This window comes from Haematobia irritans, chromosome 1 (assembly GCF_050003625.1).
Source record: "Haematobia irritans isolate KBUSLIRL chromosome 1, ASM5000362v1, whole genome shotgun sequence".
In the NCBI taxonomy this organism is placed as follows: Eukaryota; Metazoa; Arthropoda; class Insecta; order Diptera; family Muscidae; genus Haematobia; species Haematobia irritans.
The window spans coordinates 23862240-23877581 of record NC_134397.1 but is presented as its reverse complement, the minus strand read 5'-3'; the positions used below and the strand labels follow the sequence as shown (position 1 = coordinate 23877581).

Sequence of the window (15342 nt, the reverse complement as noted above, 5' to 3'; positions counted from 1 at the left end):
TACTCCACAAAAATACCTTGAAGGAGACGACCTCCAGAATTCGATGAAGACCATTTGAAGGCTTTTCTAAAGGAAGATAATTGCCTAAAAAAACCGTGAATTGATCTTAAAAATCTGAGTATGGGTATCTCATTGTAAGAAATATTTGTAAACTTTTTTATGGCCAATAATAGAGTTTTTAAAATCCCGCACTATATTATCGAGTCTTTTCCTTTCTCATACCACAGGATTTTCAAGCTGACACATAACGCCTGAAAATATGCAGTAGAATCCTAAGCTACTCTGTGGATTTTTCTATGAAATGAAAATTACTAGATGAAATTTCAAAAATGAATCACAATTTTATATGAAGTCTTACAAAATGAATTGTTTTTAAAATCCCGCACTATATTATCGAGTCTTTTCCTTACTCATACCGCAGGATTTTCAAGCTGACTCATAACACCTGAAAGTATGCTGTAGAAACCTAAGCTACTCTGTGGACTTTTCTATGAAATGAAAATTGCTAGAAGAAATTTCAAAAATTAATCACAATTTTATATGAAGTCTTACAAAAATGAATTGAGTTCCTAATTTTTTTTTTTCAGTTTGAGAAAGAGTGAAACTTTTAGTGCCCCCTTTTATTAAAAAAAAAATATATATATATCACTTTGAGATGATGTTTTGAGCATGGCAATTTTTGTATCACTTTTTAAATATTCCCAAGGAAATGAAATGGACTTTTCGAGTTTTTTAGAAACCGTCGGTAAAAACGTTAATTAGTTGAGCATTTTAAAATTCATTTCTTCCCTACTTCACTCTATTGCCCATATAATTAATAACAAACAACTTGGTGGTTATTATGAGGATAACAATTAAAACAGTTCTGCTAAGAATTTTTTGTATAATGTATAAAGAGATAAAACGAAAACTAAAAAATCCTATCCTCTCCTTTTAAGACACATTTATAATCGCAATAATTAATTTGCATTAATTATAATTGGAATGCAAATAAACATGAAAAAATCTAATTTATATTCCATTTAAAAATTGTAATTGAACTAAGCAAATGTCGATAAAAAGTCTATGTAAACTCAATAGCTTCCATATTCAAAACAGTTAATTTTAAACCTACTTTTACCATACAAAATTCCTTCGATCAACGGTCAGTATATTGTTTTGAATATGGACATAAAAATTTATTTTGATAGGGATTTTCATTTCCCATTTTCACCAAATAATTTTTCCAAACTTGCTCACTTATATTCCATATTTATATTATTTGATTTATGATAGTAAAATATAAATAAAATTTTAGAGAAAAGTAAAATAAACATCTATCAAATACTGATAGTATATTTTTAGGCTGAAAAGTTATTTTTCCAATTGATTATATATATATTTTTTAGAATTTTTTAAACGTGAGTTTTTTTTATGGATTTCCAAATTTATTATTTTCCAACATAAATATGTTTTTGGTTTTTATTGTTTTATGTCACTGTCATTTAGCAAAATTGTTTGTTATAAAATTCTGACATTCCATTGTTTTTATGTTTAAAAACTGTAGTATACTTTAAGGATAACACCAAGTAATGGATTTTTATTTGTAAGGTCATTTTACAAAATTTATTCAAATGATTACACTTAGGGGTTTTAGTTTTTTTAGAAATCAAACGAAACTATACACTTGTTTTATATTTACATACAAATATATATTTTATATATTCTCAAAGCCAATAGATGTTTAGTATATATTTTATAAAATTATTGAAAATTACATTTGAGTGCGAGCTGTCGTCACTTTCAATTTCACTTTCACTTTGTCTTCTTCCACTTTTTGCCTTATAACTTTAATAAATATTTGTTGACTGTTTGTCCATGGCAATTTCTCTTTAGCTCTTAGGGTGAGAGTTTATTAGGGTGAATGATGGGTTTTCTTCTTAATATCGTTTCAAGGAGAAAAAGAAAACCTCTGACAGAGTGAATGTTCAAAACTCGACTGAAGCCTTTTGAGCTTTTCTGCAAGTTAATATAGTCGTTGATGATGTTAATGCTATGTTTTCGTTTTGTGTGGTGGTATTTTGGTCCGTACGAAGAGGGAAGAAATTGTTGCTGGCCTATATGGGGGTGTTGTTGGTGGTATGTTTGTTTAACACGACCTTTGAAGGATTTAAAGGAGGCAGGGCTGGTTGTTAGCTTTTTTTTTTGTTTCGAAGAGACACACCTGTTTCCTTGCTGTAGGACAACAAGAGCTTTTACTCAAGTTCGCTCTATTACAGACTCTCTTTTAGAGTTCTCTCATCACATTTATTTTATTGTATTGGTATTAGGGTTGGAAAATACATTTTTTAAGAATGTACAAAAAAGGTATTTTTTTGAGCGAAAAAATACTTTTCATTAAATTTCAACAAAAATTCCATTGGAAAATTATTGTCAAGAGTTCCCTGAATTTTAAAACAAATAAAATTTTGTTTTTCAACTCCTCAAATTTTAATTTTTTTAATTGTACAAAGACTACCGTCGTATTACAATCACGGTTGGTAGAATTTGGTAGATTGGTAGAAATAAAATTTTGGCAACATTTTCTATAGAAATAAAATTTTCACAACATTTTCTATAGAAATCAAATTTTGACAAAATTTTCTATAGAAATAAATTTTGACAAACATTTTCTATAGAAATAAAATTTTGACAAAATATTCTATAAACATAAAATTTTGGCAAAATTTTCTATAGAAATAAAATTTTGCCAAAATTTTCTATAAACATAAAATTTTGACAAAATTTTCTACAGAAATTAAATTTTGCCAAAATGTTCTATAGAAATAAAATTTTGACAAAATTTTCTATATAAGTAAAATCTTGACGAAATTTTCTATAGAAATAAAATTTTGACAAAATGTTCCATAGAAATACAATTTTGACAAAATTTTCTATAGAAATAAAATTTTGCCAACATTTTCCATAGAAATAAAATTTTGAGAAAATTTTCTATAGAAGTAAAATTTTGACAAAATTTTCTATTGAAATAAAATTTTGACAAAATTTTCTATAGAAATAAAATTTTAACAAAATTTCTATAGAAATCAAATTTTGAGAAAATTTCTATAGACATAAAGTTTTGCTAAGTTTTTCTATAGAAATAAAATTTTGCCAAAATTTACCATAGAAATAAAATTTTGCCAAAACTTTCTATAGAAATAAAATTTTGAGAAAATTTTCTATAGAAATAACATTTTGAGAAAATTTTCTGTAGAAATAAAAATTTGGCAAAATTTTTTGTAGAAATAAAAATTTGGCAAAATTTTCTATAGAAATAAAATTTTTGCAAAATATTCTATAGAGGTAAAATTTTAACAAAATTTTCTATAGAAATAAAATTTTGCCAAAATTTTCTATAGAAATAAAATTTTGCCAAAATTTTCTATAGAAATAAAATTTTGCCAGAATTTTCTATAGAAATAAAATTTTGCCAAAATTTTCTACAGAAATAAAATTTCGCCAAATTTTTCTATAGAAGAAAAATTTTGCCAAAATTTTCTACAGAAAAAAAATTTTGACAAAATTTTCTATAGAAATAAAATTTTGACAAAATTTTTTATAGAAATAAAAGCTTGGCAAAATCTTATATAGAAATACAATTTTGACACAATTTTCTATAGAAATAAAATTTTGTCAAAATTTTATTTCTATAGAAAATTTTGTAGAACTTTTTTGTTTATAGAAAATTTTGTCAAAATTTTATTTCAATAGATTTTGCAAAATTTACCATAGAAATAAAATTTTGCCAAAATTTTCTATAGAAATAAAATTTTGACAAAATTTTTTGTAGAAAAAAAATGTTGACAAAATTTTCTATAGAAAACAAATTGACAAAATTTTCTATAGAAATAAAATTTTGAAAAATTTTTCTATAGAAATAAAATTTTAACAAAATTTCTATAGAAATAAAATTTAACAAAATTTCTATAGAAATAAAGTTTTGCTAAATTTTTCTATAGCAATAAAATTTTGCCAAAATTTACCATAGAAATAAAATGTTGCCTAAATTTTCTATAGAAATAAAATTTTGATAAAATTTTTTATAGAAATAAAATTTTGATAAAATTTTCTATAGAAATAAAATTTTGAGAAAATTTTCTATACAAATAAAATTTTGCCAAAATTTTCTATAGAAATAAAATTTTGCCAAAATTTTCTATAGAAATAAAATTTTGACAAAATTTATAGAAATAAAATTTTGAGAAAATTTTCTATAGAAATAAAACTTTTTTATAGAAATAAAAATTTTAACAAAATTTTCTATAGAAATAAAATTTTGCGACAATTTTCTATAGAAATAAAATTTTGATAAAATTTTTTATAGAAATAAAATTTTCTATAGAAATAAAATTTTGCCAAAATTTTCTATAGAAATACAATTTTGACAAAATTTTTCATAGAAATAAAATTTTGACAAAATTTTTGAATAGAAATAAAATTTTGACGAAATTTTCTATAGAACTAAAATTTTGACAAAATTTTCTATAGAAATAAAAATTTGGCAAAATTTTCTGTAGAAATAAAATTTTTGCAAAATATTCGATAGAAATAAAATTTTGATAAAATTTTCTATAGAAATAAAATTTTGCCAAAATTTTTTATAGAAATAAAATTTTGACAAAATTTTCTATAGAAATAAAAGTTTTACAAAATTTTTGTATAGAAATAAAATTTTGACAAAATTTTCTATAGAAATAACATTTTGAGAAAATTTTCTATTGAAATAAAATTTTGGCAATATTTTCTATAGAAATAAAATTTTGACAAAAGTTTCTATAGAAATAAAAGTTTGACAAAATTTTCTATAGAAATAAAATTTTGAAAAAATTTTCTATAGAAATAAAATTTTGACAAAATTTTCTATAGAAATAAAATGTTGACACAATTTTCTATAGAAATAAAATTTTGACAAAACTTTCTCTATAAATAAAATTTTGACGAAACTTTATGACGAAATAAATTTTTCCAAGTTAAAATTGTTTTTAGAATTTTTGGTACGATTTTCTCCAAACGTTGGTGGATTATCTTTGTCTCAAGTTTCTTCCGTGACTATAATGGTTCGCATTATTTTAGGAAGCAAAAATCTATACACAAGAGATACTGAATCATTCGCGGGGTACTACGGTACTGAAAAAGTAAAAAGTACTAAAGTGCTGCATTTTCCATCCCTGATTGGGCTTTCGCTCTTTCTCTCTCTCTCTCTCTCTCGCACATTTCCTTTTTAGCATTTCCCCTAAATGAGACTCCCACACATAATTTTGGGACACATTATGACATTTACCACAATCCAAAAAAAAAATATCCACACAACGCTCTTGGCTAGGCTATGTTATTCGATTTAATTGAGCGGAACAACAAGTTGTTTGTCATCTTATCCTTCACCTCAACCACCTCAACTACATTCTGCAAATACTTCACAATCACCCAGTATTAACATTTTCTGCGATTTCCTCTAAAGTTTTTGTGGCTGAAGATGGGGCTTCAAATTTATGGTCACATTTCAATACAGTTGTACCACGACAAAGAGAGCAATATTTCAGGTTTGTAGATAGGCCAACCCATAGTGAAACCCACGCAAGCAAAATATCACAACATTTCACTCAATTAGGACCACCTCCTGTGAAATCGAACTAGCACCTACGTGAAACGTTTTACACATTACACGTAAAAGGTAAGAGGACATGGTTTTTATGTACAAAGTTAAATTAATTATTCGAAAGATTATTATTTTTTCCCGAATATTCCCAAATGACATTGCTGTCTTTTTAATGTCAAATTAATTTAATTATTCTAGTAGCTTTCAGTGATTAGTTATTATGATTAGTAGCTTCATATCGTTTTTTGAATACCAAATAAGAAAATTGATCTATTAATGTCCATAATCAGGAACAATTTTCCGACAGTTTATCGAAGGAATTTGTATGGTAAAAATAAATTTATAGTTTACCTTAACTTTTTTTAATATAGCCAATATTTTGTATTTATTTTATTGTTTACAAGTTTACAAATGTATTTTGATCTTTTGCTTTTATGCTAATTGATCTATATTAGATATGAAAACCATATCGTTAGAATCCTCATACATGTAAAAGTGAATTAATCTTTAATTTCTTGTACCATAGGTAAGGGACTGTAGCCCATCTACAGTCTCCTACCTTTGGATGGCTCCAATCATATGTAAAGATACCCGTTTTTAAGTCGACACATTTAACTACCAGAGATGGTCGGTATCAAAGTTTTTTTAGGTCTGCGACTGTCGCAAAGTTGTAGACGTCCTAGACGTCACATACTCGTATCGTACCGTCTTAAACGTACGTCGCAAAAGTCACAATTTGCGACAGGCCAACCATGTTAACTACTCGGCAAAAAAAGAACTTCCAAAAAAGTAGTTTGGATCCTCAATTTGTGATCCGGAAGTAGTGCAATTTCATTGGATCATCTCCAATGGGCTTGTCATAGGACGAAAGTGCTCCATTTTGGATCCTTTAAATTGCTTTAGAAGTTCATTTGGAAGAAGTAATTAAGGAAAATAAATTAAAGAAAATAAAAAACATTTTTTTTTTTAAATTTCACTTTTTATTTTTGTCAGTGTTTTTTTACACTTTTATTTTCTTATTATGTAATTTTTACATATTGAAAAACTTCTTCGCTTCCATCGGGGTTTGATCCTGGGTCTGTTGGCACCATAACAGAACGTCTTAGCACACTCAGGCACAAACGCCATTGAACACGATGTATCAAAACGTCTATTCAAATGTTGTGTGATATGAACCTAATATGACACCATTCTAACTACTTCCTGAAATGTTCTTAATTATTATGAATGAAACAATAAAGAACGCTGGTTCCAATCTTATCAGTGGTAATTTTTTATTACATATTTTTCTAAGAAATTATTTTGTTAGGCTATACATCGTTGGCATATATTTTCGTATAAATATATTTTTTTCATTAAAAATCAACAAAAAAATAAAAATTCTTGTAATTTGCAAAACCTTTTCACTTCCATGGAAGTAAAAAGTAAAACGTCAGAGGTTCAAATCCCAGCGCGTATGATTTTTATACCCTCCACCATAGGATAGGGGGTATATTAACTTTGTCATTCCGTTTGTAACACATCGAAATATTGCTCTAAGACCCCATAAAGTATATATATATTCTGGGTCGTGGTTCTGAGTCGATCTGAGCATGTCCGTCCGTCCGTCCGTCCGTCTGTTGAAATCACGCTAACTTCCGAACGAAACAAGCTATCGACTTGAAACTTGGCACAAGTAGTTGTTATTGATGTAGGTCGGATGGTATTGCAAATGGGCCATATCGGTCTACTTTTACGTATAGCCCCCATATAAACGGACCCCCAAATTTGGCTCGCCAATCCTCCAAGAGAAGCAAATTTCATCCGATCCGGCTGAAATTTGGTACATGGTGTTAGTATATGATCTCTAACAACCATGCAAAAATTGGTCCACATCGGTCCATAATTATATATAGCCCCCATATAAACCGATCCCCCGATTTGGCTTGCGAGGCCCCTAAGAGAAGCAAATTTCATCCGATCCGGCTGAAATTTGGTACATGGTGTCAGTATATGGTCTCTAACAACCATGCAAAAATTGGTCCACATCGGTCAATAATTATATATAGCCCCAATATAAACCGATCCCCCGATTTGGCTTGCGAGGCCTCTAAGAGAAGCAAATTTCATCCTATCCGGCTGAAATTTGGTACATGGTGTCAGTATATGGTCTCTAACAACCATGCAAAAATTGGTCCACATCGGTCCATAATTATATATAGCCCCCATATAAACCGATCCCCCGATTTGGCTTGCGAGGCCTCTAAGAGAAGCAAATTTAATCCGATCCGGCTGAAATTTGGTACGTGATGTTAGTATATGGTCTCTAACAACCATGCAAAAATTGGTCCATATCGGTCCATAATTATATATAGGCCCCATATAAAACGATCACCAGATTTGACCTCCGGAGCCTCTTGGAAGACCAAAATTCATCTGATTCAGTTGAAATTTGGTACGTGATGTTAGTATATGGCCTCAAACACCCATGCAAAAATTGGTCGATATCGGTCCATAATTATATAGGCCCCATATAAACCGATCCCCAGATTTGACCTCCGGAGCACCTTGGAAGAGCAAAATTCTTCCCATTCGGTTGAAATTTGGTACGTGATGTTAGTATATGGTATCCAACAACCATGCAGGAATTGGTTCCTATTAGTCCATAATTATATATAGCTCCCATATAAACCGATCGCCAGATTTGACCTCCGGTGCCTCTTGGAAGACCAAAATTCATCTGATTCAGTTGAAATTTGGTACGTGATGTTAGTATATGGCCTCAAATACCCATGCAAAAATTGGTCGATATCGGTCCATAATTATATAGGCCCCATATAAACCGATCCCCAGATTTGACCTCCGGAGCACCTTGGAAGAGCAAAATTCTTCCCATTCGGTTGAAATTTGGTACGTGATGTTAGTATATGGTATCCAACAACCATGCAGGAATTGGTTCCTATCGGTCCATAATTATATATAGCTCCCATATAAACCGATCGCCAGATTTGACCTCCGGTGCCTTTTGGAGAAGCAAAATTCATCCGATCTGGTTGAAATTTGGTACGTGTTGGTAGTATATGATATTTAACATGATATTTAACAATAAAAATAAGTCTCTCAGGCATGCACTGAAAAAAAAGCATACTCGGTTCCAAAGATTTTGTCTTTACTTTAAAAAATTTGGTATTGATTCCGAGCCAAAGAAGCGGAGAATACAAGTAAGGATACTTTTAAGACACAATTCTCTTTTAAATTTAGGTTTTGTGTACTTGCTTCTAGGAAGCAAATTTTAATTTTTCGCTTTCTCAGCTTTTTTTCTTCATATGCTATAAAAGTCCTTTAAAAACGAGTTAACGGCAACTTTATTTTCCAAATTAGGACTCGACTTCCAGTAGAAATTATGCTATGTTTGAAGTAAAAAACTTCTTTAAAATAAAGTTTTGAAAAACATGTCCTATATTTGAACGATTTTTTGCTTTGTAGTCAAGATGCAAAAAGACAACTAATTTAAAGACAATTTCATTAAATTTAAAGAATTTTTCTGAATTATTAAAGTCAAGTTGACCTTAGCCTATAAATTTTTTCTTTCATGTTAAGATACCCATTTTTAAGTCAAATCACTTAATTATAAGGACAATACGACTTCATTGAAAAGTTTATCGACTTTTGGACAAGGAAAATAACTTTATTTTAGAGAAATGCGTCTTCTATGCTAAAAAAAAAATTGTATTCGTATTTTAAAGACATGAAATCTTTGACCTCACGACAATATTTTTTTCAGTGTGGGGTCTGCAAACAACCCAAAAATTAAAATACAATTTACGCTTCAAAATTAGTGCATTTCGATCATATCCATTGAATTTCATAAGAGCTCTTCATTGGATGCATCATTTAAACTAAGGGATAATCTTATATACTTTTATTCATATTTTATGTTTTATTTTATGATATGAAAAATTATTTAAATTCCTTTTTAATGTAAATTTATCGCGAAAATGCTTTAAGATATATATATTAAGTTGCCAGTATTGTATTTCCTTTTCGTTTCATATGTAAAACTATTTCCCATGAAATGCATCACTTGCTCCAAGGCATCTTGACAGGTTTACCATGCAATACCTTTCCCACCACCCCATATATATTTTTTTTGTTATTTGCTTATTTGATACCTTTCACCTTCAATATGAGTTTTTGTTTTAAAAATCTTACATTATATATATGAAATATTTGCCTCAGAAAATTATAGCCTTACCTACATTCACATTGGTTGTAAAATGCATATGCAAGAAGTAAAGAAAATAGAAAAACAAAATATATAATATTCACTATAGCTTTACTATAAAGTATATTCTAGTACCTTAACGTATGGCAAATATTTGGAAAATGATAAATTTTATTAGAAAAATTTCTTTCGTAAAGGAAGAAGACATATTGCTAGAGTAACAGCAAAGTGCAGTAATAACAAATGGAACAACCAAATTTCAAGAGGATACGTGATGCATCTCCCACCTACCACCTTTATATACAACAATTCGTTCTTGGACCTGTCAACAATAATTTGAAGAATGTGAGAAGAATATTCGAAAAAAACACAACTTAGGTTAATACAGAATGCACCAAAAACGAGATGAGTATAAAAACAAGTATAAACGGCCGTAAGTTCGGCCAGGCCGAATCTTATGTACCCTCCACCATGGATTGCGTAGAAACTTCTACGAAAGACTGTCAGCCACAATCGAATTACTTGGGTTGTGATATCTTAAATAGTTTCTAAATTGTGTGTTAGTCCATACGTGGTATACATTAGACAAAAAAAAGTATGTGTAGGTATGTCTACAAATAATTACGAATCGATATGGACTTTTGCACGGTACGTAGGGAGCCAGAATTGAAATATGGGGGTCGCTTATATGGGGGCTATATACAAATATTGATATGGACCAATTTTTGTGTGATTGGGGATCGATTTATCTGAGGGCTATATATAACTATAGACCGATATGGATCTAGTTAGGCATGGTTGTTAACGGCCATATACTGGCACAATGTACCAAATTTCAACTGACTCGGATGAAATTTGCTCCTCCCAGTGGCTCCAAAGCCAAATCTCGGGATCGGTTTATATGGGGCTATATATGATTATTGACTGATATGGACCACTTTTGGCATGGTAGTTAAATATAATATACTAACCACGTACAAAATTTCAACCAGATCGGATGAATTTTGCTTCTCCAAAAGGCACCGGAGGTCAACTCTGGGGATCGGTTTATATGGGTGCTATATATAATTATGGACTGATATGAACCAATTCCTGCTTGGTTGTTGGATACCATATACTAACATCACGTACCAAATTTCAACCGAATCGGATGAATTTTGCTCTTCCAAGGGGCTCCGGAGGTCAAATCTGGGGAACGGTTTATATGGGGGCTATATATAACTATGGACCGATTTCGACCAATTTTTGCATGGGAGTTTGAGGCCATATATTAACACCACGTACCAAATTTCAACTGAATCAGATGAATTTTGGTCTTCCAAGAGGCTCCGGAGGTCAAATGTGGTGATCGGTTTATATGGGGGCTATATATAATTATGGACCGATGTGGACCAACTTTTGCATGGTTGTTAGAGACCATATACTAACACCATGTACCAAATTTCAGCCGGATCGGATGAAATTTGCTTCTCTTAGAGGCTCCGAAAGCCAAATCGGAGGATCGGTTTATATTGGAGCTATATATAATTATGAACCGATGTGGACCAATTTTTGCATGGTTGTTAGAGACCATATACTAACACCATGTACCAAATTTCAGCCGAATCGGATAAAGTTTGCATCTCTTAGAGGCCTCGCAAGCCAAATCGGGGGATCGGTTTATATGGGGGCTATATATAATTATGGACCGATGTGGACCAATTTTTGCACGGTTGTTAGAGATCATATACTAACACCATGTACCAAATTTCAGCCGGATCGGATGAAATTTGCTTCTCTTAGAGGCTTCGCAAGCCAAATCTGGGGATCGGTTTATATGGGGGCTATATATAATTATGGACCGATCTGGACCAATTTTTGCATGGTTGTTAGAGACCATATACTAACATCATGTACCAAATTTCAGCCAGATCGGATGAAATTTGCTTCTCTTAGAGGCCTCGCAAACCAAATTTGGGGGTCCGTTTATATGGGGGCTATACGTAAAAGTGGACCGATATGGCCCATTTGCAATACCATCCGACCTACGTCAATAACAACTACTTGTGCCAAGTTTCAAGTCGATAGCTTGTTTCGTTCGGAAGTTAGCGTGATTTCAACAGACGGACGGACGGACGGACATGCTCTGATCGACTCAGAATTTCACCACGACCCAGAATATATATACTTTATGGGGTCTTAGAGCAATATTTCGATGTGTTACAAACAGAATGACAAAGTTAATATACCTATGGTGGAGGGCATAAAAAATTGATACCTATAGAACATTTTGTCAAAATTTTATTTGTATTGAAAATTTTGTCAAAATTTTGTTTGTATTGAAAATTTTATTAAAATTTTATTTCTATAGAAAATTTTGTTAAAATTTTATTCCTGTAGAAAATTTTGTCAAAATTTTATTTCTATAGAAAACTTGTCAATCTTTTACTCGTATTTCTCGTATTTCTATAGAAAATTTTATCAAAATTTATTTCTATTGAAATTTTTGTCAAAAAATTTTTTCATATTTTTGGTTTTAGTCCAGCTCAAGGTCATTAATGAAAAAACTCCAGATGTTTTTAATTCGAGTTTTACCTTGTTGAAGCCAATATTTCGATTTGACATCGTCAATCTTCATCAAGGCCAGGTACTAAACAAATATATAACAAAAATATCACATTTTTATTTTTACATTACAAATATTTAAGTGTGTAATAATTACATTAAATAAAACCAGAGTGAAATTGCACTTTACTGTTTTATGACACCTTACTGACTAACTTTCGTTGTCGATCTCTGCTTTTTATAACGATATCCCTGTATATGTGTGAGCATCCATCTGTATCCGTTTTGTAATTAAGTCTCTTCTCCGATGGAACGTCAATAATATGTAGCATTTCTAAAGTGAATCTCTTATTATGGTGTCTCTCTTCAGCTAAAATGTCAACTTGGGTCAAATTTGGTTTATGTCCAGTCAATGCACAGTGGGCAGCGAGTGCAGTTTTTTGTTCCAAAGGACGATCAATAGCCTTTACGTCAGATTTGTGACCTGATAGTCTAGTTTTAAGTTTCGTTTTTGTTGTGCCAACATATATTTTATTACATGTGTTCAAATCGTCGCCGTTGCATTTAATCTTATAAACCACATCCGACTTTTCTTCCGTTTTTAACTTAGATTTCGTCCTACTATAAAGTTCATTGACTGTGCGATGTGTCTTCTCAGCTAACTGGAATTTTTCTTTGTCAAATATATTTGAATTCTTCAGCCTTTCCGTGAAGCCTGGTATGTATGTGACTGAAATATACTTTTTCGGGTCCTCCAATCGAGTTAGTTTGTCCTCCTTTACATATTTAACTAATTGTTTTATATTGCGAGTTGGAAACTCATTTTTATGTAAAATGTCTCCTATGCGTTTGATGTTTTTCTCGTAGAAATCCTCATCACTTACATTTAAAACTCTTCGAATGAAATTCGTCGCTGTATTAATTATTGTCTTTCTTGGGTGTTTTGAATAGAAATTTATCAATCTACGCGATGCTATGGGTTTTTGATACCAGTCAAGTTTTAGTACATTTCCTATCCGATGTACTATGGAGTCCAAATAGGGAAGTTTGTTTCTATTGAAAGTTTTGTCAAAATTTGATGCCTATAGAAAATTTTGTCAATATTTTATTTCTATGGAAAATTTTGTCAAAATTTTATTTCTGTAGAAAATTTTGTTAAAATTTTATTTTTATAGAAATTTTTTTTTTAAATTAGTGCCTTTAGAATAACTTCCAAATACATATCGCATTTACAAAATTTTCCATTTTATTTTTGCAATGTATGTACAAATAAACGAGAGTTTAAAACTCCAAGTTATAGTAGGTATTTTTTTATAATTTAAAAAGAATTTTAAATCAATAAAACATCTATATACATTTAGTGGGAATTTACTCCCTTTGTTTACACTTCATTAAAAGAAAATGTTCAGTTTTAATTAAAACAAAAAATAATTTTTTAATATTCTATAAATTTTGTGTCCAAAACTCTTAAGCTCCTTCTATAGTACTCTCTGGAAAAAATCAATCTTCATGTGAACATAACTCCACATAGTTGGGTAATTTTCTGATGGTTTTGCATATATAAGCCTAAAAATGTGTAGGATACGAAGATAAATTAGCTGGAAATATTTGCTTTAGAAAATGACCTCTAATGCAGCCATGTAACCCAATTTGTGTCTATAGCCTTGAGATGAAACCGGATATGATAGGCAAATTGTTTGTCAAATGATTCAAGCAAAATTAAGTTCACATACATACTCATACTTCTACTATATGAGAAACTCGTAAGTAAGATGAATTGCTAAACATAGTTAGATATTGGATTGACGCAGCATCTCCTCTAAACTAAAAGGAGAAGACAAGAAAAAAGCAAAAAAAAAAAATAATCAAATATCAGTTTTGCATAGAAAGCCATATGTTCTGGTCAGTCATTCAGGTAATATTATTTTACGCCAACGTAAAAAAGAAATCCCATTTATTTTGCCATCAACTAAATTGGACACATTTAATCTTTAGCTCTGTCGCCATTTATAAGAATTCTAGAATTGGTGTAAGTAGATCAACAGTTTGAATTTTTCTATAATAAATGATGAAGCCATTGTACACATAGTTATGGGGATATGACTATGTGTAAATAAAGCTGTGATATCCTTCTTGTTTAAGTTCGAAGGACAATATCAGCACAATTTCTTCTCACACCATAGGTTATGGCACTTGTGCTCGATCTTTTGGGTTAGTAGGAAGAATAAAATGACCTGGCATATAACTGCAAGTTCTATGGAATTTTCATAGAGTAGAAATCATGATTTTCAAAATAATAGAAGACCATATTGCGTAGAAGACCAAATTGCGTACAATGCATTCAAACTTTGTATTTCACTTTGGATATACCATATCAAATGGTATCAAATGTATGAAAAACTGGAAGAGTGCAAGGTTTTACCAAGAATTAAAATAATTGGAAGATGTTACTCATATGTATCAATTCATTTTTTATATTTTAAAAATTCTGTCATTGATGTTTTTTTTTTTTGCAAAAACCATAACAATATATTTAATAGGGAAAATATACAAGTTGCTCTAATATATATCTTATATTGTATGAAATGTAAACTTTGTGAAGAGTGCGGTTTATGTAGATAAGTGCAAGAGGTAAAATAGGAAAGAAACCAATTTTAAATGGTTCGCTACTTAAACTTCTTACCTCTGGTTTTTAAAAACTGCAAAAAAATTGTCCGTTTAAATTTTTCGCACTTAAAAACCACATTTGGTGGTATTTAAAAAGTGGCAAACAAAAAGTTTCATTCACAGTACAATGTGTGATATTTTTATAGTCTGCGTCACACTGTGGAATTGTGTTGTATTATAAGTTAGTGCATATGTTTGCAACACCCAGAAGGAGAGGAGATAGACACGGGGTTTCTTTGGCAAAAATGCTCAGGGTGGGCTCCTGAGTCGATATAGCCATGTCCGTCTGTCCGTGAACACATTTTTGTAA

General features: G+C 30.4%; 2 protein-coding genes across 2 annotated transcripts in view; both read right to left on the bottom strand.

Annotated features, from left to right (window-relative positions):
- The window catches only part of LOC142222363 (IDLSRF-like peptide), a 286735-nt gene extending 284771 nt beyond the window's left edge, over window positions 1–1964 (bottom strand). The window contains exon 1 of the mRNA XM_075292482.1: window positions 1758–1964. The gene's annotated coding sequence lies outside the window, so the exon portion shown is untranslated. The remainder of the gene's footprint in view (window positions 1–1757) is intronic.
- Window positions 1754–14106, bottom strand: LOC142222349 (uncharacterized). Its single transcript, XM_075292458.1, has 3 exons — window positions 14103–14106; window positions 12582–13389; window positions 1754–1877 (listed from the first exon to the last, which is right to left on the bottom strand). Exons 1-3 carry the CDS (start codon window positions 14104–14106, stop codon window positions 1754–1756), a joined length of 936 nt encoding a protein of 311 aa, XP_075148573.1.
- Between the last annotated feature and the right edge of the window lie 1236 nt (window positions 14107–15342).

Bases quoted from the DNA above. Each gene is read 5' to 3' on its own strand.
- LOC142222349 (XM_075292458.1), bottom strand. The intron at 1,878-12,581 runs GTTAGTCAGTAA...TCTCACCCTAAG, and splicing joins AGCAGAGATCGACAACGAAA to AGCTAAAGAGAAATTGCCAT.